General features: G+C 40.1%; 1 protein-coding gene across 2 annotated transcripts; it reads right to left on the reverse strand.

Annotated features, from left to right (window-relative positions):
• Positions 1-258: 258 nt before the first annotated feature.
• LOC125244902 (tripartite motif-containing protein 16-like protein) lies at positions 259-19,616 on the reverse strand. 2 transcript variants are annotated; one of them, XM_048155288.1, is made up of 9 exons: positions 18,963-19,616; positions 12,527-12,622; positions 12,220-12,444; positions 11,828-11,987; positions 11,627-11,674; positions 4,274-6,539; positions 3,536-3,662; positions 1,289-1,331; positions 259-442 (listed from the first exon to the last, which is right to left on the reverse strand). In XM_048155288.1, exons 1-6 carry the CDS (start codon positions 19,536-19,538, stop codon positions 6,010-6,012), a joined length of 1,635 nt encoding a protein of 544 aa, XP_048011245.1. In that variant the 5' UTR covers positions 19,539-19,616; the 3' UTR covers positions 259-442; positions 1,289-1,331; positions 3,536-3,662; positions 4,274-6,009. The 2 variants fall into 2 exon arrangements, with proteins under 2 accessions (XP_048011245.1, XP_048011246.1); XM_048155289.1 differs by lacking the exons at positions 259-442; positions 1,289-1,331; positions 3,536-3,662 and adding an exon at positions 8,276-8,452 and having other exon boundaries at positions 6,403-6,539; positions 18,963-19,607.
• Between the last annotated feature and the right edge of the window lie 3,288 nt (positions 19,617-22,904).

Here is a 22,904-nt window from a genome sequence, read left to right on the forward strand (position 1 = left end):
ATCATTTATACCAAATATTACAGTATTAATATGCAAATAGCTACAAATGTGGTTTACAAGTTAAAAATACATCTTTAAAACAGTGTATGACTTAATAAAGTAGAATTAATTTTATGTGTCATTTTGGGGTAGGCAATATGAGCAAAATTTTATTTCAAGGTATAATACATTTTAATTCAAATAATGATAACAGTAACAATATTTCACAATATATATATTTTAATTTTTGTTATTAAAAATAAGTACAAAGCAGCAAATTACAGACAATAGGACAAATACAACAAAGACAGAAATTAAATTAAGTTTTTCAGGTCATAATCGAGTGGGATTGGCTCATCTTTCAGGAAGTTCAAAGGTCACAGTATAGATCACATGGGTCGCTCATCTAATGAGAGCGTTTGACGTCCTCTATTGAAACACTTCATCATTGACTCTCTTTGCTCTGATGAAAGTGAAGTATATTAATATATTGAATTATTTGTGTTCATTACAGCACTGAGAGCAGCAGCGGGACGATCACATGACAGAAAGAAAACACTGACATTATTCACCATAACACTAGGGTGACCATATGCGCCATTCTCCCAGGACGCATCCTGTCCAGGATATCTAAGTTGCATAAAATGTCCCAGTTTTGTTTTCATATTTGCGGAAGGTAACGACTGAAAAATAATTTGACCAATAGCATGCATTATACATAATCAACCGATCGTGGCTTGCAAGAAGGCTGGATCTACAGAGAACGGTCAAAGCATTGCAAATACGACAACATTAATGCATTGCATGAAGAATGTCAATAAGAACAGTGGCTTGCACAGACCTCCGTGTAGAAATCGCGTTCCTAAATCAAGTCCCGGGGGCACATAGATATGACCACTTTCACGATTAAAGAGGCAAGGGCTCAAGCCATTTTAGGCAATTTAGAAATCCTGGACAGGACGCGTCCTGGGAGAATGGCGCATATGGTCACCCTACATAACACTACATGATGAATTCAGACTAGACATGTGCGGATCAGCTCCAACGTCACCCAAATCTGCGGCAAAAAAACAATTCATCCACTCGCACCTATAATATTCTCTGATTTAGATATCTGCACCCAGTTGCCAAGTTACAATTATTATGTGTTAAGCATGATGATTTGGTAAATGGATGATCAACTTCAACAGTGGACTCGGCAACGCCAGAGCTGGTGCGCACATCTCTAATGGTAACATAATACACAGAGAAATGCTGCTTTTAAATAAACATTTATTTAAAAGCTTTACTCCCTTAACTGGAATCTCACCGTTTCTGTCTCTGCGACTTCCCGAACAGGCGAACACAAAAGCCTACACAAAAACACAGACACATCATGAAATATGTTCAGCCCAATTAATGGCTCGGTATAGGTTCATTTATTAGCCCTATCTGTTAAAAATACAATTCGGAATATTATACTGCAACCTTTTTTTTTTATCAGTGGAAGACTGTTGCTTTGCCATGTCAAACAGTTTGGCGATGTGGTATGATAGCATCAGCCTCAACTGCACTGTACTTGGCTCTGATGTTTATTAGTGTTTGGGCCACTTGGAGGAATCCTTTTCCAGAGACAATATCAAAGGGGCGTATATCTAAGCAGCACAGGCCCACACATGCATCCACAAATTATTTGCACTGTGATCCACATACACTCCTATTCTTCTGCTGATGGACTCTATAGGGAGTTTAGTCTCTATGTCATTGTGTCTGAATGAGTAACTGGAGGGAGAGGAGAACAAACTCCAGGGGCCTATACCATGAACTTGGCTAATCGGTTATGTTTCAATTTAGTTTGCACCAACCCTGGTGGCACCATGAAAAGTGGCTTGGCTTTTAGTTGTGTTCATCACCATAGTAACTTATGCTCCAGGACTTAAGGAAGGAACACACCAAGCCGACGCCGACAAACTAGTGGCGATGAAAGCAGACTGTGGGGTTGGCAATAATCATGCTGTCTAATCAGCATCTTGATATGCCACACCTGTGAGGTGGATGGATTATCTCGGCAAAGGAGAAGTGCTCACTAACACAGATTTAGACAGATTTGTGAACAATATTTGAGAGAAATAGGCCTTTTGTGTACATAGAAAAAGTCTTAGATCTTTGAGTTCAGCTCATAAAAAATGGGGGCAAAAACAAAAGTGTTGCGTTTATAATTTTGTTCAGTGTAGTTTAGATCTATTCAGTGTCTATTCTGCGTTTCTTGGCTTGTCTCTTGTCACTGTCGAGCAATAGTCTGCAAGCATTGATGGGCTTCATTTGAAGTTATCTGCACTGTTCACTTTGGCTAAACAGAACACTGACACAACAATAATGTCAAACTCAGTTCAGCTTCAACTCTAATTAAACACCTGATCCAGCTAATTGAGTCCTTCAGACTTATTTGAAAACTGCAGGTATGTGTGTTGGAGCAGGTTGGAGCTAAACTTTGGCTAGGGATGCAGTGATCCAATTTAAGTATCGGTATCGGCTTTGATACTGTAATTTTTGCCAGATTGAGTATCAGTCAAAGAAACTCTTCCTCCACTGCGGCTGTCAGTCATTCTCCATTCAGCATTCATGCGTCACGTTTGGTTACGACAGTCAACAGAGTCAAACCTGCAGTGACGTCACTAGAGATTCATTGATAGGGGATAAGCCTCTTTTAGAGGGGTCTGATTATACTTCCTCATTATTTTTCTATGCTCAGTAAGAAGTTTAAGATGAAATGGCAGAGGACCAACCAGAGGCCGTCTGATTGACATGTAAATCAACCAATCACGGTTTGTTTTATTCAGCATGTTTAGGGGAGTGAAACTGTAAAGTCGATGTGCCTACAATAACAGACCGGCATGTAAAACTCTCAAACATATTTGAAAGCATTTACGCTCATGAACTTCACATCCTTCTCACGTTTTTATAAATCAAGCGTATAGTTTATCCTGATACACACTTATTGTCACAGTTGTAAACAACAGCTTTCTTCTTCCATCAGGGGGTTTGGCGTAACTTGGTGAAATAATTTCAGTGTGTGTCAGTCCTTTTTGAACATTTACAGCAAAATTTAAAAAAAAAAAGAAAAAAAAAAAAAGATAACCATTACAATTTCAATTTAATGTGATTCTTCCATCTCACACGTGTTTCTGCTTCATGAAGTTCAGGAGAAGAAACACTCGTCCTCGATCAACTTCTGATGCTTCATTTACCACTGAACTTGACTCTTTAATGGTTTTCATTGTTTTTAATTCAGAAATTGATTTGGGGTTTAATTTTACAGAAAACAATGTTGTCTGAATTATTTTTCCTGATTTAATGTGCGACACATCGTAATAATGAACACCAAACACGGAAGCAGGATCTTCTCTGGTTGAAGGCAGCACTAGTATTTGTCTGGTCCTGTGATCAACATGTCTGACCAACTCCATGTCAAATAAAAACACTTTAATTAGGACATTCTTCAAAAATATCATTCATTTCTGTAGAGCTGAACATTTTAATGAGGATCAAATGACTGAGTTTTGAGAATGAAACCAACCTGTTTTTTCCTCAGTATCTTCTTGTTTCATGATTGTTTCTTCAATCTTCATATGTTCACTCACTTTAATAAACTTCATCTTTATAATAGTATCATGTGGATCTCAGTCGCTTCACCAGGAGTTTTTCTGTGTTTAAGATGAGAATAATTAACAGAAAAGAAAAAAAAAATCCAAGCTAAATATCTGGCTGTCCCTCGATCAGCTCTAGTTCAGTAGTTCAGCACACTGGTGAGAGAGTCAGTCAGAGTTAATGGACAAATCACCTGATTAAAAATACAGAAATTTCATATTTATGATTTATATTTTGTATTCAATTATTCATCACATTTAATAGAGTACACTTTCAATGAAAACACCTGCAGTTGGTTTGTAAAAGTTGTCATCATACATTAATTGTTCTGTTTTGACCAGCAGGTGACGTCAGGGTGCGGTGATTCGAATCACTGAATCATTTTACAAAGAATTTGATTCAACTGACTCGCAGATTCAAAAAGTTTCTCTCATCACTTCTTTACAGTAAATTAATTCGTGTTTACGATAAACTGATTCACGTCAGGAGTTAAATGAGACGCACATTTTCAGTTACTCAAGAGTGGATGTGATTTACTCCCAAAAAATAACGCTCATTAATAGAATAGAATAAATGTTTGATTTATTCTACATTACTTGTAAAATCAATTAAATTGACCCAACAGTTTGCACTTTTTTAAACACTTTAAATACGTAAAAACTCGAACCTTTCTTCAGCCAAATTACAACAGATGCGGGAGCGCGGCGCAGTCTTATGACATCACACCACCAGACCAAAATAAAAGTCCAGTTGACATGTACATATATAAATTAAAAACTATAGCTAAAATAACTATACACTGTTAAAAGAAGTGTATAATTTAATAAAGCAGAGTTCATATTATGTGTCATTTTGTGGTGGGCAATATTACCTCAATTTTATTTCAAGATATAATAAATTTTTATTCAAATAACAATAACAGTGACAATATATCACAATATAGATATTTTGGTTATTTAATTTTTGTTAATAAAAATAAGAACAAAGAAGCAAATTACACACATATGACAAATACAACAAAGACATAAATTAAATTAAGAAAGAATAAAGAAAATATATAGAACGAAAACACTGACATTATTAACCAACACTACATGATGAATTCAGATCATGGTATTACCACAGTTCATGTAGAAAAACATGGTTTATCATGTCAGGATACTTTCTAGATCAGGACGAGCAGCATGAACCACTGAACAAAGAAACTCCAACAGTTCTGATTTACAGTAATGATGGGATTCATCTGGATTGAGTTCAGAGTTCAGCTTACAGTTTTCCTTCTTTCATTCCTAATATATTTCTGAGTCATCTGGATTGAACTGATAATGATTTGACTCAATACTTATATTATCTTTTCTCAGAGTGATCAGAGTATCAGATCTGTAAATTCTGTTCAGGAGGATGTTTATTTAAAGTAAACTGGATTAGATCAGAATAATTGTGCTCAAACTTTCACTTATCAAAAGTTTACAGTATGATCACATGATCTGGGTTTATACATTTTACATTTATTAATAAATGTAAAATCGATACATTTTACAGCAAATTACATATTGAATGATACATTTTAATGAATGCTGTGTGTGATCATTTCAACTTAAGATAATTCTGATAGTAACAATAAAAACGATATATGTGACACTACAATAAGAACTGAACTCCATCTGAACAAATAGAGCTTGAGAGAAGCACAGATACACACCGTCACTCATCATTACACACACACACACACACACACACTGATCTCACTGATCATGTCATTATTGTATTCGCATTCTGCCAAGTGTCAGCCCTTTACATTTGTTTGCTTCTCTGCTGCTACCCTTTTGCTCACATAATATATTTTATCACAGCCAAATTCCCAATAAAATTGTTTCATCTATATATTTTTTCTGTTTTTGTTGTCAGACAATATGAAATGGTGACTGAAACGCGGCCCAGATTAAGATTACACAGGGCTCGAAATTTAGCCTTGTCACGTGGACAAGAGTAAATAGGTCACCAGTACGAGTAAAACAGTAGCGTGTCTAGAAAAAAAATAGTTTTTTTTTTTTTTTGTGGTAGAAATATACATTTGTTCTGAAGCAATATCTGAATATTGCAGCTTATGTAAATCTGCATGTTTTTGATTGACTGCAACTGCATTAAATAATGTTATGGGATTGTTTTAAACATTTATATTGGATGATATTTTAAAAATGAATCTAAACCACCTTTTTATCCATTTAATGACTTTTAATGCTTTTTAATGCCCCGCGGATACCCTGTATTACTATTACACCCCGCATCTAGGGAATCCCAATTACAAATCACTCCGGTCGATACTCAAAACTATTCATGGAAAATTATTAGATTTGCTCAAAGCATTATGGGTAGAGTCTCTCAACAGTCCTTTCTGATTTATCAACACAGTGTCACTGATGATCTAGTATAACCAACCCAAAACCCAGGATAGAGCGGTTGAGTGAATGTGGTCTGGACTGTGTGGATGAGGCTCATTGTGTCTCCAGAGACGCTGTAGAAGGACAGATTTCCTGCACTGTGATCCACATACACTCCTATTCTACTGCTGATGGGCTTTACTGGGAGTTTAGTCACTATGTCATTGTGCCAGAAAGAATAACTGGAGGAAGAGCAGTTCAATCTCCAGGACTGATCATTACCTCCAAACACACACTCTTTACCCAATCCCTTCCTGCTGATGCTCTTATATGACACTGATATAAACACACTAATATCACCACTCCTCTCAATCTCCCAGTAACAGCGTCCACACACACTCTCTCTACACAACACCTGAAAATGCACATCAAATCTGTCTGGATGATCAGGATACGGATGCTCTGTGTTAGTGAATGTAATCACTCTGTTCTTCTCAGACAGACTGAGGTTTTTATTCACTGTGTTCAGATCCAGATTGAGCTGATGGGAATCTGATGGAGATAAAACACATCAGAATCATGAATTAAGAATCTGGGGCCACATTCACAAAACATCTTAAGGCTAAAAGTAGCTCCTAAATCGCTGATTTAGGAGAAACTCTTAAAAATAATGGACGTGTCAGTCCTAATTTTAGGAGTCCTACATTTTTCTCTAAAAGTATTTCACAAAGCACTTTAGCATTAAAACTAGCTCCTAAATCTGTGAAATGTTCGAAGTAGTCAAGAGGACTCCTAAGTCACTAAGACCAAATCACAAACAGTCCTAATCCAGCCAAAGACACTGAACACCATTGAGGCAGTAGCGATAGAGCCTTGGGGGCTGAACTTTTTCTTCATAAATGCAATACATTTTGATTTATAGATTTGAATCTACGATGAGACACCAAAAATAAATCTTTAACAAATAAATAAATATTGTCCGATTACCTGTGGCAGTTGTTTTCATGAGTTCACATTTACAAATGATTGAATAGAGTAATAAGCGTATTTGCTGTGCTGTCCAAGGGGATCGAGGGCTTTGAGGTTGGAATTTAGCCCAAACCCAAAGTTCTCCACATATCCCAAGCCGAGAGTGAGGAACGGGGTGGCGGAGGAATGCAGAAAACTGTTGAAGTAACTATAGGCGAGCCGGCTCTCATCTGTGTATATATTCCTCCTCTCGAGCTGATTAGAAAGACCGTTTGAATGTGTTCCTCCCAAACTTTGTTTATGAAACATAATTTGACGCTTGCATTTTGCATTCTCTTGAGATGCAGACATCCAAGAGGCGGACAATTAACTGTATATACTAGTTTAATTAGTGACACTTAGCTTACATTTTAAAATCTTTATTTGAATATGGCAACATTCTATTAAAAAATATTTATTTGAATAGGGCAACATATGTATTTTAAAATCTTTATTTTAATAAGGAAACATGACACCTCAATATTTCTATGATTAAATCGACTGAGTGAAGCTCTGGTGAACTCCATGCCCAAGAGGGTTAAGGCAGTGCTGGCTAGATGGATAAAAAACACCTACATCCTTCTTCCCCTTCCACTGTGTCTCTGCCATGAACTCTATTTCCCAGAGTTCTTTTGCCTAGTTCTCATCTGGGTTGATTGCCCTCAGCTGTATCGTTTGTCTGCCTATTTAAGTTGTGTTTGTTTCTGCATTTGTCATTAAGGTTCTATATTTTTAAGTTCTGTTCTTTCTGTTATTTTGTATCTCTTGTGGTTTTGGAACTTTGCCTGTCATTTGGATTCCTCTTTTGCCTTGCCCTTTTGATTTTGTGGATTTTGTTCTTTCAAATAAAGCTGCACATGGATCTTCCTAAACCTAATCTCTGAGTAGTACCCAGCCGTGACAGAAAACCTCCATCACTACAGATCCAGCAGCTAGTGAGTTTTGGTAATTTGTTGGACTTTGACAATGGGAGTTTTCGTATTGTTCATTGTTCCACTAAGAAGGAATTAAAAGCAAGGTGTCAGGCATTGGCTGCTTTGCATCAGGAGGGACTTGGGATCTCTGGGTTTTCCCAGATTTTTTTGGACTGTAGCTATGGGACCTAAATATCATGAATCAGAACTCATTGAAATTTTTAACAATTGCTTGGATTCTCCCTTACCATCATGTGAAATGTGGGATCTATTGGGGTTTCATTGAGTACCTGATTTATCGTCACCTGTTGGCTCAAGTTATCATGACTTCTGATTCTACACTCAACATGGCTAACACACACATACCTCCAGCCAACATGGTCACCACGTCAGAAACTCCAGTCATCATGGATGTTTTGCCCGATTCTCCAGCCAGAGCCTTCAGCCATCATGGATGACCCATCTGTGTTTCCGGTCATCATGGATATTGCGTTTGAAGGCAGGATGGCAAGAATTCCAAGATCTTTGAGACTGGCTTCTTGTCTAGAAGACACACCGATGTAGTGAACAGCAGACGTGATGACACCAGAGCTTAACAATAGAACATCCCTTTGTCCCACTTTGATTAATACAAAAGAGTGTGATAGGACCCTCAACGACAAGTAAATGACTATTGTAATCAGGACTGTCAAAGGTGGAGGACAGGAAAGATGACATCAACAGCCCATTGATCAAAGGCTAATTTCATCATGAGTTGCCTTTGTTCACCTCAGCCCTCCATGCCCGAGTTCAAGGTATAAATGACCATGGACTCCTAGGGCTGCCAAACCAGTTCTGGCTAGAGCACAGCAAGAACAAAGAAATGCTCAAAAAGAAAGTCTTTTTTCTAAACATATTGGCTTGAAATCACCAAAAATGAACAGGAATACTGCAAGTTCTTCAACAATCTTTCATGATTGTTCTTTATTGTCAAGGTGAGATTCCTGACTGGTGACCCGAAATATTGGAAGGAATCATCTGACTCAATATTAATATTAATACAAAATATTAATATGAATATTTAAGACCATGAATAACTGCATTTGTGGTGCCCTCATGTGAGGCTAATCCAAAATCACTACAACGACGTTGTACAAAAATGACGTCTGTTTAAGCAGCTATCATCTCAGCGGTAATATCGAGCGTGGGGGTCTTGGAGGTGGTTACGAAAGTCGACAATATTTCCCATCACTGGCAAAGGATCAATTCCTAAGCTTGGTCCAGCCTAAGACTTCTATACTAAAGGTCTGTTTCAGAATCTGCTCCTGCCCAAGAATCTGTTTCAGAGCTCGCTCTAGCCCTAGAGTCTGTTTTTGAGCCAGCTCCAGTTCAAGATTCTGGTTCAGAGCCCGCTCCAGCCCAAGACTCTACTCCAGAGCCTGTTCTAGTCTAAAGGTCTGTTTCAGAGCCCGCTCCAGTTCAAGAATCTGTTTCAGAGCCCGCTCCAGTTCAAGATTCTGTTTTAGAGCCCGCTCCAGTTCAAGAATCTACTCCAAAGCTCACTCCAGTACAAGACTCTACTCCAGAGCCCGTTCTAGTCCAAAGGTCTGTTTCAGAGTCTGCTCTAGCTCAAGAGTCTATTTCAGAGCCCGCTCCAGTTCAAGAATTCACTCCAGAGCTCGCTCCAGATTAAGAGTCTATTTCAGAGCCTACTCTAACTCTAGAGTTTATTGCAGAACCCGCACAAGCCAATGAGCTTGTTTCTGAGTTTACGAATCTGCATCAGAGTCTAGTCCTGCCCAAGACTCAACTCCAGTTCATGAACCACCTGATTATTTCAACACAACCAGAGAGGTTGTTCACGAACTGTCGGCCAGTTTCAGTGCGACCAGAGAGGTCGTCCTTGAACTGGCTGCCTTCTCTGTGGTAGCCTCTGTGGCTTATACTAACCTTTTTGTGCCTTGTGTGTCACTTCTGTTTGATCAACAGAGTTGGCCTCTAGTTCCCACAGATCCACCGTGGGGGCCTACAAGCCTGTCTACATGACTGTGGTGGTCTTCGGCTCCACCACTGGATTCTACAGACTCATCTGCACGGTTGTGGTGGTCATCTACTCCACCATGGGATTCTACGAACCTGTCTGCTCGGCTGTGGTGGTTATCTGCTCCACCTTGGGGGTCTTTTAGCTCATCTACACAGCTGTGGTGGTCTTCGGCTCCCCCATGGCACTCCTTCTTCCCCTTCCACTGTGTCTCTGCCATGAACTCTATTTCCCAGAGTCCTTCTGCCCAGTTCTTATCTGGGTTGATTGCACTAAGCTGGTTCTCATTTGTATCGTTTGTCTGCCTATTTAAGTTGTTTGTTTCTGCATTTGTCATCAAGGTTCTATATTGTCAAGATCTGTTTTTATGACTTTCTGTTATTTTGTATCTCTTGTGGTTTTGGAACTTTGCCTGTCTTTTGGATTCCTCTTTTTCCTTGCCCTTTGGATTATGTTTTGTGGATTTTGTTCTTTCAAATAAAGCTGCACATGGACCTAGTGTCTGAGCAGTACCCAGCCGCGACAGTTCGTTTCTTTCTAGGAGAATCAGCTGAGATCTGAGATCAGCTGAGTTTTCCATCCAAATGCATGTTCAAGTAATTTGTTTTTGAATTTGATTATAAATGGTCAAAGTTCATATTAAAGTGACTTTTGATTCTGAATTTGGTGTCTAGGCAAAGTTTGCAATATTAAATGTCATATGAAAACTTCTGAATTTAAAAGTGATCTGAGATTGAAACTGTTCTGATGGTTCTCTTTACTGCATATAACAATTTTGTGAAATAATAATAAACATGTTAAACAAAATAAATAGTCTATGTTTAATTTCATGATAAGTGCACCTTTGCGATTAATCACGATTAAAAAAATGAATCTATTGACAGACCTATTTGTAATATTTATTTTGGTGTCTGTTATTATTATTGATAACACTTTACAATAAGGTTCATTAGTTAACTATTTTAGTTAACATGAAATAATAATGAACTGCACTTCTACAGCATTTATTAAATCTTTTTCAATGTTAATTTCAGCATTTACTAATACATTATTAAAACCAAGAGTTGTATTTGTTAACATTAATGCACTGTGAAGTAACATGAACAAACAATGAACAGCTGTATTTCTATTAACTAACATTAACAACAAATACAGTAACAAATGTATTGCTCATGGTTAGTTCATGTTAGTTAATACATTAACTAATGTTAACAAATGAATCTTACTGAAAAGTGTTACCCTATTATTATTATTATTATTATTATTATTATTATTATTACTATTATTCACCTATATATCATATGTCAATAAATTTGACTGGATAGTGTAAAAATCATTATCATTAGTTTTATAAGTATAAAAAGTCATATAAATAGAAATTATATTTATGAGTGTTAAATAAACGCTTTAGAAATTTGGCATTGAAACCTTAATTACATAGACTGAATTGCAGCCAATTAGCAAAGAAGACGCATTCATATTAATTTTTTCCAATGGAAAACAAGAACAAGAAAAAAAATATTGTGTTATATTGTGTCTAAATGGTAAATAATCAATGATTCTGTCTATACCCTTGAGGGGCGGTACACCCCCCATTGAAAAATTATAATTTTTCTCTTCTGTCATGTTTTCTTTCTCCTTCTACAGGAAGAACATGAACTCAGTGAGTTTCATTGCTTGTTTTCTTAGTGACTTACATTGTAGGAAGTCATTCCTGGTTCTGGGAACAATGTTGGTGAAAGTGACTGTGGAAATCAACAGACATGAAGAGTGTGATTATCATGTCAAGAGAAAATGATCCCTGCATCCGTTACTAAGACATTTCTAATATGATCTTCTACATGATATGAGATGATGGAGGATCATTTCTGAGAGCAGAAGAATCTCCAGGACTTTACCTCTGTCAGAGATCTTCTTCAGCTCCTCTTTGCAGAAATCCTCCAGTTTGTCTCTCAGCTGACGGATAGATTCTCTCACAACATCAAAAGAGGAGAGAGAACTGAAGGGATTGTCATTTACATCTGTAGATTCAGGAGGAGCTGAGAGAGACAGGAAACTCTACAGAAAACAGAAATCAAAGCTCATTACCTCCACACTTCAGCAAAAGGACTCTTAGGACATGATCCCAAGGTCAGGTTTTGAGGTTTAAATACACTGAACTTCCTGTTTGAGGACACACAGATCAACACTTCAGTCAAAGGCTCATTGCTCATTCTGCTCTCATGAAATGTTTCTCTGTGAGTCTCTTGCTCAAGTCCACTATGATCCTGTTCTTCTAGATCTCTGTTACCTGCAGGAAATGGATGTGATCCTGTGTGTGTGAAAGCTGCTCCAGCTCATCGTCTCTCCTCCTCAGATCATTGATCTCCTGCTCCAGTCGCTCCAGTCGTCCTTCAGCTCGACTCACTGCAGTCTTTTCCTGATCTCTGATCCGCTGTGTGGCCTCAGAGCGGCTTCTCTCAATGGAGAGGATGAGCTCAGTGAAGATCCTTTCACTGTCCTCCACCACAGAGCGCTGTTAGGATACACATCACAATCACACAGTGGCTTCAGTGAGTACTGAGACTTCTCAAACTTCTCTTCTTCTCCACACTCACCTTATGAGACTCCACAGCCTCTCTCAGCTGCTGAAGATCTTTCTCTCTCTGCTGGATCCTCTGCTGGAACAACCTCTGTGTCTCCTTCAGCTGGTGCTAAAGGACAAACCAATAACAGGAGACATCACATAAATCATCAAGTAAACAGATATGAATCCAGTATCAGTGAAGTGCTGAGATTGAGGGGTTAAAGATCTTGCATGATAAGGTTATAGGTTCAGTAATAAGTGCCAGAATTATTTAATCAATGTCTAGTTTTATAGGGATAGTTCACCCAGAAATGTAAATTCATTCATTGTTTACTCATCTTCACTTCTTTCCAAACTTGTATGATTTTCTCTTGCAGAACACAAATGAAGATATTTTAAAGAATGTTTCCAGAGCCCAAATCAAATATGGTGACATGACAATATCATCAAACCTCACTAGCTCATGTATGTCACATGACTAAACATGCCACCATATTTGTTTTTTCTAATTGCTTTAGAAGACTGAGGGTGTGTCCATAATCGCATACTCTTGAGTAGGTACTTATTTTGAATAAGTAAACTACTTACTGTTACGTGTAGCTGGTAGAGAGATGAGGCAGATACGGATTTCCACAATAATGAACAATACTTTAATATATTCAGGCAAGGAGTACCCAACATACACATGAACATAACATTAAGACGAGTGAGTGCAATATAAAGGGAGTGCTAACAATAGAGTCCAGGTGCAGGTGATCCGTGATGATGAGGAACTGACCCGGGAAGTGAGTGCAGGTGTGGAGAACAGGAGGAACATGGGATATGGAGTCCAGGAGAACAAGGGTTCTGTGACAGTACCTCCCCCTCCCGGTAGGCGCGTCCTCGCGCCGTGGATGGAACAACCGGGAGGGGGGTGGGCGCCCTGGAGACCTCAAGCTGGTGCAGGGGGAGGAGCAGACTGGAGTGGAGGTCTCCAGGGCAGGTTCAAAAGCCATGGCGGGTCAGGGGCCGAAGGCAGCCATGGCGGGTCAGGAGCCGTGGGCAGCCATGGCAGGTCAGGAGCCGTGGGCAGCCATGGAGGGTCAGGGGCCGAAGGCAGCCATGGAGGGTCAGGGGCCGAAGGCAGCCATGGAGGGTCAGGGGCCGAAGGCAGCCTTGGAGGGTCAGGGGCCGAAGCCTTCGAGCCGTTGAGCCCAGGCGTCGCTGAAGGACTGGCGGGTGATGGCGGAACTGTAGGCTCCGCCGACCGAAGCGCAGCCGGGGCTCCAGAAGGCCGCAGTAGGAGACAGGCGACAGACAACAAAACGAACACCGGGGGGAGAGAGGAGGCCAACTGAAACCGAGGGACGGAGTGACGGAGCGGAGACGGAGGAGTGCAGTCCAGAGGGAAGGGCAGGCTGACGAGTGACCAAGGTGTGAGTGGAGGCACGATGGAGACTGGTGATACTGGTGGAATGATGGGCAACGGTGGAGCAGAGGGAGGTTGGAGCCGGCGTGAAGGTAATCGCCCAGAGGTCCGAGGTGGAGATCTGGGCGAGTGGGCTTGAGGTGGAGGTTCAGTGCAGACACACATGGACGGAGGTGGGAGAGGGAGGCAGGGAGGGAAAACAGTCTTAGGGCTGTATGTTTTAACAACAAAGTTCATAATAGGAGCAGCTGGCTCGGCGGCGGCTGGAGCTGAGGGCTCGGCGAAGGAGCGTGGGGATTTAGGCTCGGCGGCGGAGACTGGCGCTGCTTGCTCGGCGGCGGAGACTGGCGCTGCTTGCTCGGCGGCGGAGACTGGCGCTGCTTGCTCGGCGGCGGAGACTGGAGATGCAGGCTCGGCGGAGACTGGAGATGCAGGCTCGGCGGAGACTGGAGATGCAGGCTCAGCGGAGACTGGGGATGCAGGCTCGGCGGAGACTGGAGAAACTCGCTCGGCGGAGACTGGAGAACTTGGCTCGGCGGAGACTGGAGAAACTTGCTCGGCGGAGACTGGAGAAACTTGCTCAGCGGAGACTGGAGCTACTTGCTCGGCGGAGACTGGCGCTGCTTGCTCGGCGGAGACTGGAGAGGCTTGCTCGGCGGAGACTGGAGAGGCTTGCTCGGCGGAGACTGGAGAGGCTTGCTCGGCGGAGACTGGAGAGGCTTGCTCGGCGGAGACTGGAGAGGCTTGCTCGGCGGAGACTGGAGATAATGGCTCGGACCAAAAGTCTATAAGCCAGGCTGCCTCACTTGGCAGTTCGTGTGGGCTGGAGCCTCCTCGGAGAGGGCTGGAGCGGCAGGTTCGTGACTGGTTGGTGCCGCTTTCTTCCTCCTCCTCCGCTTTTTGGACCCAGCGGAGGAGTGTGGGTCCAGCATAGAACAGGCAGGAAGTTCGCTGGAGGGGCATGCGGAGGAAGACGGAGGCTGACTGACTGGCCCGGCCAACCGTGTTTCTGGATGGACTGGAGACATACACTTATCCTGAACCTTATCCACGAAGAATTTGGAGCAGTTTAACCACAAAATTAAAGTGATAGTTTCGCTTAAGGAGAAATGATAATCAGGTTCATCAAAACGGATAGTGTCATCATCCAGTCCATCCAGAAACAGGGAGATTAAACATGCTTCAGGCCAGTCAGACAAAAAAGCGAGCTCAACGAACTCCTCCACATACCTCTCCAGCGAACGACCGACCTGCAGGAGCCCGATGAGGCGATCGCCGGTTGCCAGAGGTGTTGGAGGAGCAAGAGCCAGGGAGCTGGGGAAAGTCTCCATCTTTTTTTTGTGGAAAATCCAGTTGGTTTAAAGGTCCGTCTTTCTGTTACGGGTGGCTGGTAGAGAGATGAGGCAGATACGGATTTCCACAATAATGAACAATACTTTAATATATTCAGGCCAGGAGTACCCAACATACACATGAACATAACATTAAGACGGACAAGGAGTGAAGGGAGTGAGTGCAATATAAAGGGAGTGCTAACAATAGAGTCCAGGTGCAGGTGATCCGTGATGATGAGGAACTGACGAGGGAAGTGAGTGCAGGTGTGGAGAACAGGAGGAACATGGGATATGGAGTCCAGGAGAACAAGGGTTCTGTAACACTTACAAGAATGCTATAGAATTATATAAAAACATTCTAGTTACATTATACTATGAATATACTTTGGACATACTACATTCCCCATGTTGTTATTGTTATGTGACTTAACAGCATCAGTTGTGTCACTTCACTGCCATTCACAAATCCTCTCCTGTGGCTTCATGGGATAGTAAAGCGTCTATTGTATGCACATTTCAGAATCTCGTCGGAAGTAGCAGGTCATCCAGGTACTTTTTGCCTACTCTTTTATGAGTACATTTGTGACATGCCAAGATTACTCTAGGATTATCACACTTAGTGTTGTATGGGTTTCTTTTAAGCTACCTTAATGTCCTTTTTGAAGATTGAATCTTTTGGAACTGAATGACTTTCAATATATGGACAGAGACATTCCCTAAAATACCTTCTAGGGAATACCTCTGTGTTCCTCAGAAAAAAGAAAGTCATACCAGTTTGGAATAATGTGAGTAATTGATGATTGTTCATTTTTTTGGGTGAAGTACTGGTCTATTATGCTTTTTTTCAGGTTCATTTTTGTTTAGCACAGGGGTGGGGAATGTTGATCCTGGAGGGCCATTGTCCTGCAGAGTTTAGCTCCAACTCTGAAAAAAATACTCACCTGCCTGTAACGTTAGTAATCCTGAAGACTGTTTAGCTTCAGTTGTGTTTAACTAGGGTTGGAGCTAAACTTTGCAGGACAGTGATTTCCTGGTTCCATGATACCACTCCCTCCGAAATACGCAATGGGCTCAGAGTGGTTAGCTGGCCCAGTGTATTGTTATTAGCACACGTTGTACGGAAATGCCACGCCCCTTACCATTACGGACAATAGTTGCATGTGCTTTTAGTGGAAATGTAAAAAATGGCGTCAATATTGTTGTATCAATTTGAGCCCGAATCAGACCCAGATAGCAGTAATGAGGAGGGTCAAGCAGAACCTCTGCAAGCACGGCTTTTAAAGGAAGTTTCTGAATGGTAAGTATTTTTGTTTGTATTTGTGTCAAAGTGTTTAGATATGCTGTCACTTGTAAATGTTACTGCTGTTTATGTTAGCTTTCAATACATGGTTTTATCCTGATTAAAGCTTTACTGTAGCCGAATACATGACTGAGTAGTAGCATTTTTTGTAAAGGTATTGTTTAATTTATAGCATGAACAACTGTTTGTCTATGAACATAGAAGTTAGTAGGTGTATATAGGCGTTTGTTGGAGAAGTATGAAATAGAATTTAGCTAACTGGCTAGCGAAGCTAAACCGCGTTGGTCTTTGTATACGTCCTTGGCGCAACCAAAAAAGAGCAACAGAACTATACATTTAAAAGACATCTACAAACAATAAAGTACTTACTGTTTGGGGCCAATAAACAGCACCTTCTGCTTTTAAAGTAGGAACTGCTTCTTTCAGCAATAGCCTTTCTGCAAATCCAGCATTGAACTCATGTAGATTCTGGAAGCTGTCTTCCGCGCCGCATCCAGTGTAGACAATATCACTGATTATAATGGGTTCTATTATCATTTACGCGTCCGGTGTACACAACTCTTCCATAAAGGGTTTATGTTAATTGCAGGGTTGGTGATGTCACCAACCCGAGAAGAAGCTTGTTGTAGTCCCAGTCAGATGTAAATGTAGGCATTAAACTGCCAAGACAATAAAGACAATATCTCAGTTTGCATTAAACTTTCAGTGCTGTAACTTTGCAGATGTTGTTAATGCTCAAGCAGCAACATTACACACTAACTAAAGTTAAAAAAGTGAAATCGCAATGAACCACCCCTTAAATTAATTCCTGCCCAAGATATACACAAAATAAAGGGGGTGAGTTGTGTTAGTAGTGTGTCGTCTTGTCCAAGAGATGCTGTTTTTACCACCCCGAATCTAAACCCCTTTTTCAGCCTTCCTAATGCAGACTAACTTGATGGGCAACACTTTAGAATACAGTTCCATTATTAATGAACTACACAGGAACAAATGTGTAATGCATTATTAACATTCTAGTAACTATTAACTAACAAGAAACTGTTTCACTTTATTTTAAGGTGTCTTTGTTACACTGTAAATATACATTTAAGTACTGAGTAATATTAATTAACTACATGTACTTACTGTAGGGTTAGGATTAGGGTTTGGTTTGGTCTGGTTTGGTTTAGTTGCATGTAATTATGCACAATTTATAGTTATTACTATGATAACTACATGCAACATATGTAACAATGATACTGTAAAATAAAGTGTTACCCAATAAACTGATTAATGAATTAGTAAGTAATAGTGATCAGTTGAATGTGGTAGTTCTTCTCTATTTGCTTATCAATAACTACTATTTTTTCATACTTCCATGAGGACTGACTACTGAACACTACTATATACAGGTTCATAATTAACATGAAAAATGCATAATGTATAATTATTTCTAATGTGAAGGTCATGGTATCCCACTAGTAATGACTCAAGTATTACCAAATACTTCAGAAGGAATTAATTATTTGGATCAGTATTTTAAAGTGAAAAGCATGATAACTCCATAGTAATTACTGAAATCATTGTAAACTTTTGAGGTTTAATGATCTGTCCGTCACAGAGTGTGTGACTTTGCCACTTCCTGTGGATTTTTTACGAGTAGTTGCAAATACATGCAGCACCGTAGAGTTGCAGCAGAACAGACCGTTTTGTGATGCACTTTTAAATGTTAAAGACATTTAAAGAATAAGATTGTATATTATCAGTACATCTGAATCAAATAAACTTATTAATGCATTTTAGTTGATTATTGCTAATAATCAGTGATAATAGATAGAGGTAAAGGCTTTTAAACAGGGATTAAAAAGGACATTGGGGCGTGTGGTACTTGTTGGTTTAAGTGGTAAAATGAGAATATACATTTTTACTGTTTATTAAATGTACAAGAAGAAATAAAATTTGTTATAGGAAGAGCATCTTATTGATATAATTTTATTTTAGGCAAATTTTAGGCATTGTGATTTAGCTCAGCTGATTTTTGGATTGATGGTAAAGGAAATTTTATAAGTGAGATAATTATTATTTTTTTTTTTTAAAGGCAAGTTTTTAAAAACAAATGATTTAAAAACAAATGATACTAGGCTAAATGGGGGATTATACTAAATACCAAAACTGTATTACCTTTATATAATTCTACTGTATATAATTCATTTATTCTGTTTTTTGTCTCCTTTATCTCGCTTTCAACAAGAATCACAAAGGAGATTCAGTGAAGTATTGCCAAGTCTGCGGTTTTCCTGTGGAACCGGCCTCATTTAAGTAGGTAAAAAAAAAAAAAAAAAAAAAAAAAAAATCTGCAGGTTGATTTCCACCCCTGCATGTACGATTTCGGTGCTCCAACACCCCCAAACACCGGTATTACAACACCCCCCCTTTAAGTTCATACCTGTTTCTCTGTCCTCTGTGCTGCAGCTGATACAGTGTCGTGGTTTTTATGTTCATCCATCGTACACAGCAGACATATACACGTCTGATCAGTGCGGCAGAAAACCTCAAGGATCTTGTTGTGTTTCTGGCAGATCATCTCCTGCAGTCGTCCAGTGGCTTCAGTCAGATTGTGTCTCTTTTTAAACCAACTCTCATGTTGTTCAAGGTGATTCTGACAGTAAGACTCTAAACACAACAGACAGGACTTGACGGCTTTGTGTTTTCTTCCAGTACAGACGTCACACTGCACATCTCCAGCTCCAGCATAAAAGACAGCAGGAAGTTTAATCTTCTTCAGTTTCTCCACCATTTCAGCCAGAATGGTGTTTTTAGCTAAAGCAGGTCTTGGACTGAAGGTCTGTCTGCACTGAGGACAGCTGTAGACTCTCATCTGATCCTCCTGATCCCAGAAGCCTGTAATACAGATCTTACAGTAACTGTGTCCACAGGGAATGGCCACTGGATCCTTCAGGAGATCCAGACACACTGGACACCTGAACTCATCCTGATCCACTGAAATTCTGGCTTCTGCCATTTTACTGCATGAATACAGAGACACAAACACACAACAGCTCAACTACACCTCAGTTTCAATTTCTCTGAACTCATTTGTTTCCTGTTTCCTGGTTCTGTGTTTTAGTGACGTGTGTAAAATGGGGGGGGGGGGTTCTTATCACTTTATAATATTAACATAGAGCCACTGAAATCACATGAACTGTTTCAAATGTTTTTAGTACCTTTATGGACCTTGAGAGTCTCAATGGCTTTGCTCTCAATAGAGGCCTCACTAAGCCATTGGATTTCATCAACAATATCGAAGATGAATGAAGGTCTTACGGGTGTAGAACGACATGAGGGTGAGTAATTAATGACATTATTTTCATTTTTGGGTGAACTAACCCTTTAAGCACAGCACTTTGTTTCAAGATTGAAACAGGCAAACGAAAAATACAAACAGCTGGAATACAAACTCTAACATTCACATACAAATAAATATACCACATTTGCAAACACCAACTACGCTTTCATAAATCAAAATAACATTTACATTTAATCAAAAAGCAAAATCAACTCAATAACAATTTAGAAAAAACAAGTTATACATATAACAAACTGAATTCAAATGAGACCCAGGCAAAGCAGTGGTGCAGTCAAATCAGTGGGTTTAGATCCCGCCCCAAAATAAATTACAGGAACCCTTGGACATAGTCACACCTGCTGAACATGAGACACAGAATTACTCAAAATAATGATAAAAAACCAAATGAAAATCAATTACGATCATACACACCAAAGGAGGTTCACCGCAGCGTACTACGCATCGTCACTCGCCTTATAAGATTGTAGCCACTTACGTCAGTCTCTCGTTAACAGAAAGATAATTTTTTAAATACGTAGTTCACTGACAAGTTACGCAATATCACGTTCATTATCGAAGGCGATTCATCTGCAATAATGAACGCGATATTGCATGGCTTGTCAGTGATCTACGGCTCTGTCTATTAAATGCCGCTCCATTTGAAAGCAGGTGATGGCGATTTAGTGGTAATCAGGGAACCGGCTTTACTGACGAAATGCGCGTGACAATCGCATGCGATTAATCATGCAGCCCTAGTGTGCACATTAATGAGGAAAAAAAATGAACTTAAATGATTTTAGCAAATGGCTGCAATATAACAAAGAGTGAAAAATTTAAGGGGGTCTGAATACTTTCCATACCCACTGTATATTCAGTATTAGTGAATAATTTTTCAGTATTAGTGACACTAATTTTTGAGTGGATAAATGTACAGTAAATAAATAATGTACAAGATGTATAGTGTCACATGTCTGTCTGTTTTGCACATTGTTCTTTTTGTTAGTCACATGTCCTCCTTTGTTCCCAGTTTCCCACCACTTATTTGTATCCTTGGTTACTTATTTGATTAGTGTATTTAGTTAAGCTGTGTCTCATTTATTAGTCTTGTTAACTCCTCTGTTTACTGTGTTTATAAGCCCTTAGTTTCTGTCTGTTCTTTGTCCAGTCACTGTTATGTTTTGGATGTGCCTTACCTTCATTTTGACTTATTATTAAACCTTTTGTGTTATTTGGAAACCTGCTCTCCTGCCTTCTTTTGCTCGTGGTGACACACCATTACATATAGATAATTGTAAATAATTGTAGATTATAATGTACATTTATATAAGTGATGTAATGTAAATAACAGTGCTGTTATTTCCTGCATCTTCCTGCCTCTGAAACAAAATATATGCTGTATACCTACAAAATGAAAAAAACCCTACAAAACCTCGACCAAGCCCCCTCCCCGCCCTCTTGGCAACAGAAAGTGAGAGAGAAGGTTTGTCTGGGAATTTCACTAACCTTTTCTATGAGTTGTTTCAACAGGTGAGGGCTGGGGGTTCCTTTGCAACAGAACAGCAAGAAGATGTACGATTAAAACACTGCTGGGGCCAGGTTCGAGAAGTTGAAGGAACCCCTCGCCACCCTGGGCCTCACCCTATCCCTTACTTTATTATTGAAAATGGGCTCTTGTACTATGTCGAAGAGGGGTGAGGTGAGCGGAAAAAACTGCTGGTTGTTCCTGGGTCATGACCCTGGCCCACTCACACCCTATGGCTGGACACCTTGGAGCCCAAAATACTGCTCAACGGATCCTGGACCGCTTCCACTGGCCAGAGTTTGATGGTGACGTAAAAATATTCTGCCAACGTTGTGAAATCTGCCAAAGAACCACCCCTCAGCTACCTCCACCTCACTCATTCCACTGCCCATCACTGAGGTGTCCTTCGAGTGTATTGATATGGACCTGGTAGGGCCGCTGCCTAAATCTGCCTGGGGTCATGAATATATATTAGTCATCCTCGACTATGCCACATGGTATCCTGAGGCCGTTCCCCTAAGAAAAGCAACATCTAAGAACATCGCTAAGGAACTGTTCCTTCTTATGAGCCATGTTGGCATTCCAAAGGAAATCCTGACAGACCAAGGTACCCCATTTATGTCCTGGTTGATGGCTGACCTCTGTAAACTGTTACATGTAACCCAGCTACGTACGCCTTTTGTGTACATAAAAAAAGTCTTAGATCTTTGAGTTCAGCTCATGAAAAATGGGGGCAAAAACAAAAGTGTTGCGTCTTGGCTTGTCTCTTGTGTTCATTAAATGGAGCGTCTCTTGTCACTGTCCAGCAATAGTCTGCAAGCATTGATGGGCTTCATTTGAAGTTATCTGCACTGTTCACTTTGGCTAAACAGAACACTGACACAACAGTAGTGTCAAACTCAGTTCAGCTTCAACTCTAATTAAACACCTGATCCAGCTAATCGAGTCCTTCAGACTTATTTGAAAACTGCAGGTATGTGTGTTGGAGCAGGTTGGAGCTAAACTTTGGCTAGGGATGCAGCGATCCAATTTAAGTATCGGTATCGGCTTTGATACTGTAATTTTTGCCAGATTGAGTATCAGTCAAAGAAACTCTTCCTCCACTGCGGCTGTCAGTCATTCTCCATTCAGCATTCATGCGTCACGTTTGGTTACGACAGTCAACAGAGTCAAACCTGCAGGGACGTCACTAGAGATTCATTGATAGGGGATAAGCCTCTTTTAGAGGGGTCTGATTATACTTCCCCATTATTTTTCTATGCTCAATAAGAAGTTTAAGACGAAATGGCAGAGGACCAACCAGAGGCCGTCTGATTGACATGTAAATCAACCAATCACGGTTTGTTTTATTCAGCATGTTTAGGGGAGTGAAACTGTAAAGTCGATGTGCCTACAATAACAGACCGGCATGTAAAACTCTCAAACATATTTGAAAGCATTTACACTCATGAACTTCACATCCTTCTCACGTTTTTATAAATCAAGCGTTAAGTTTATCCTGATACACACTTATTGTCACA

This window comes from Megalobrama amblycephala, linkage group LG14 (genome assembly GCF_018812025.1).
Source record: "Megalobrama amblycephala isolate DHTTF-2021 linkage group LG14, ASM1881202v1, whole genome shotgun sequence".
Classification (NCBI taxonomy): domain Eukaryota; kingdom Metazoa; phylum Chordata; class Actinopteri; order Cypriniformes; family Xenocyprididae; genus Megalobrama; species Megalobrama amblycephala.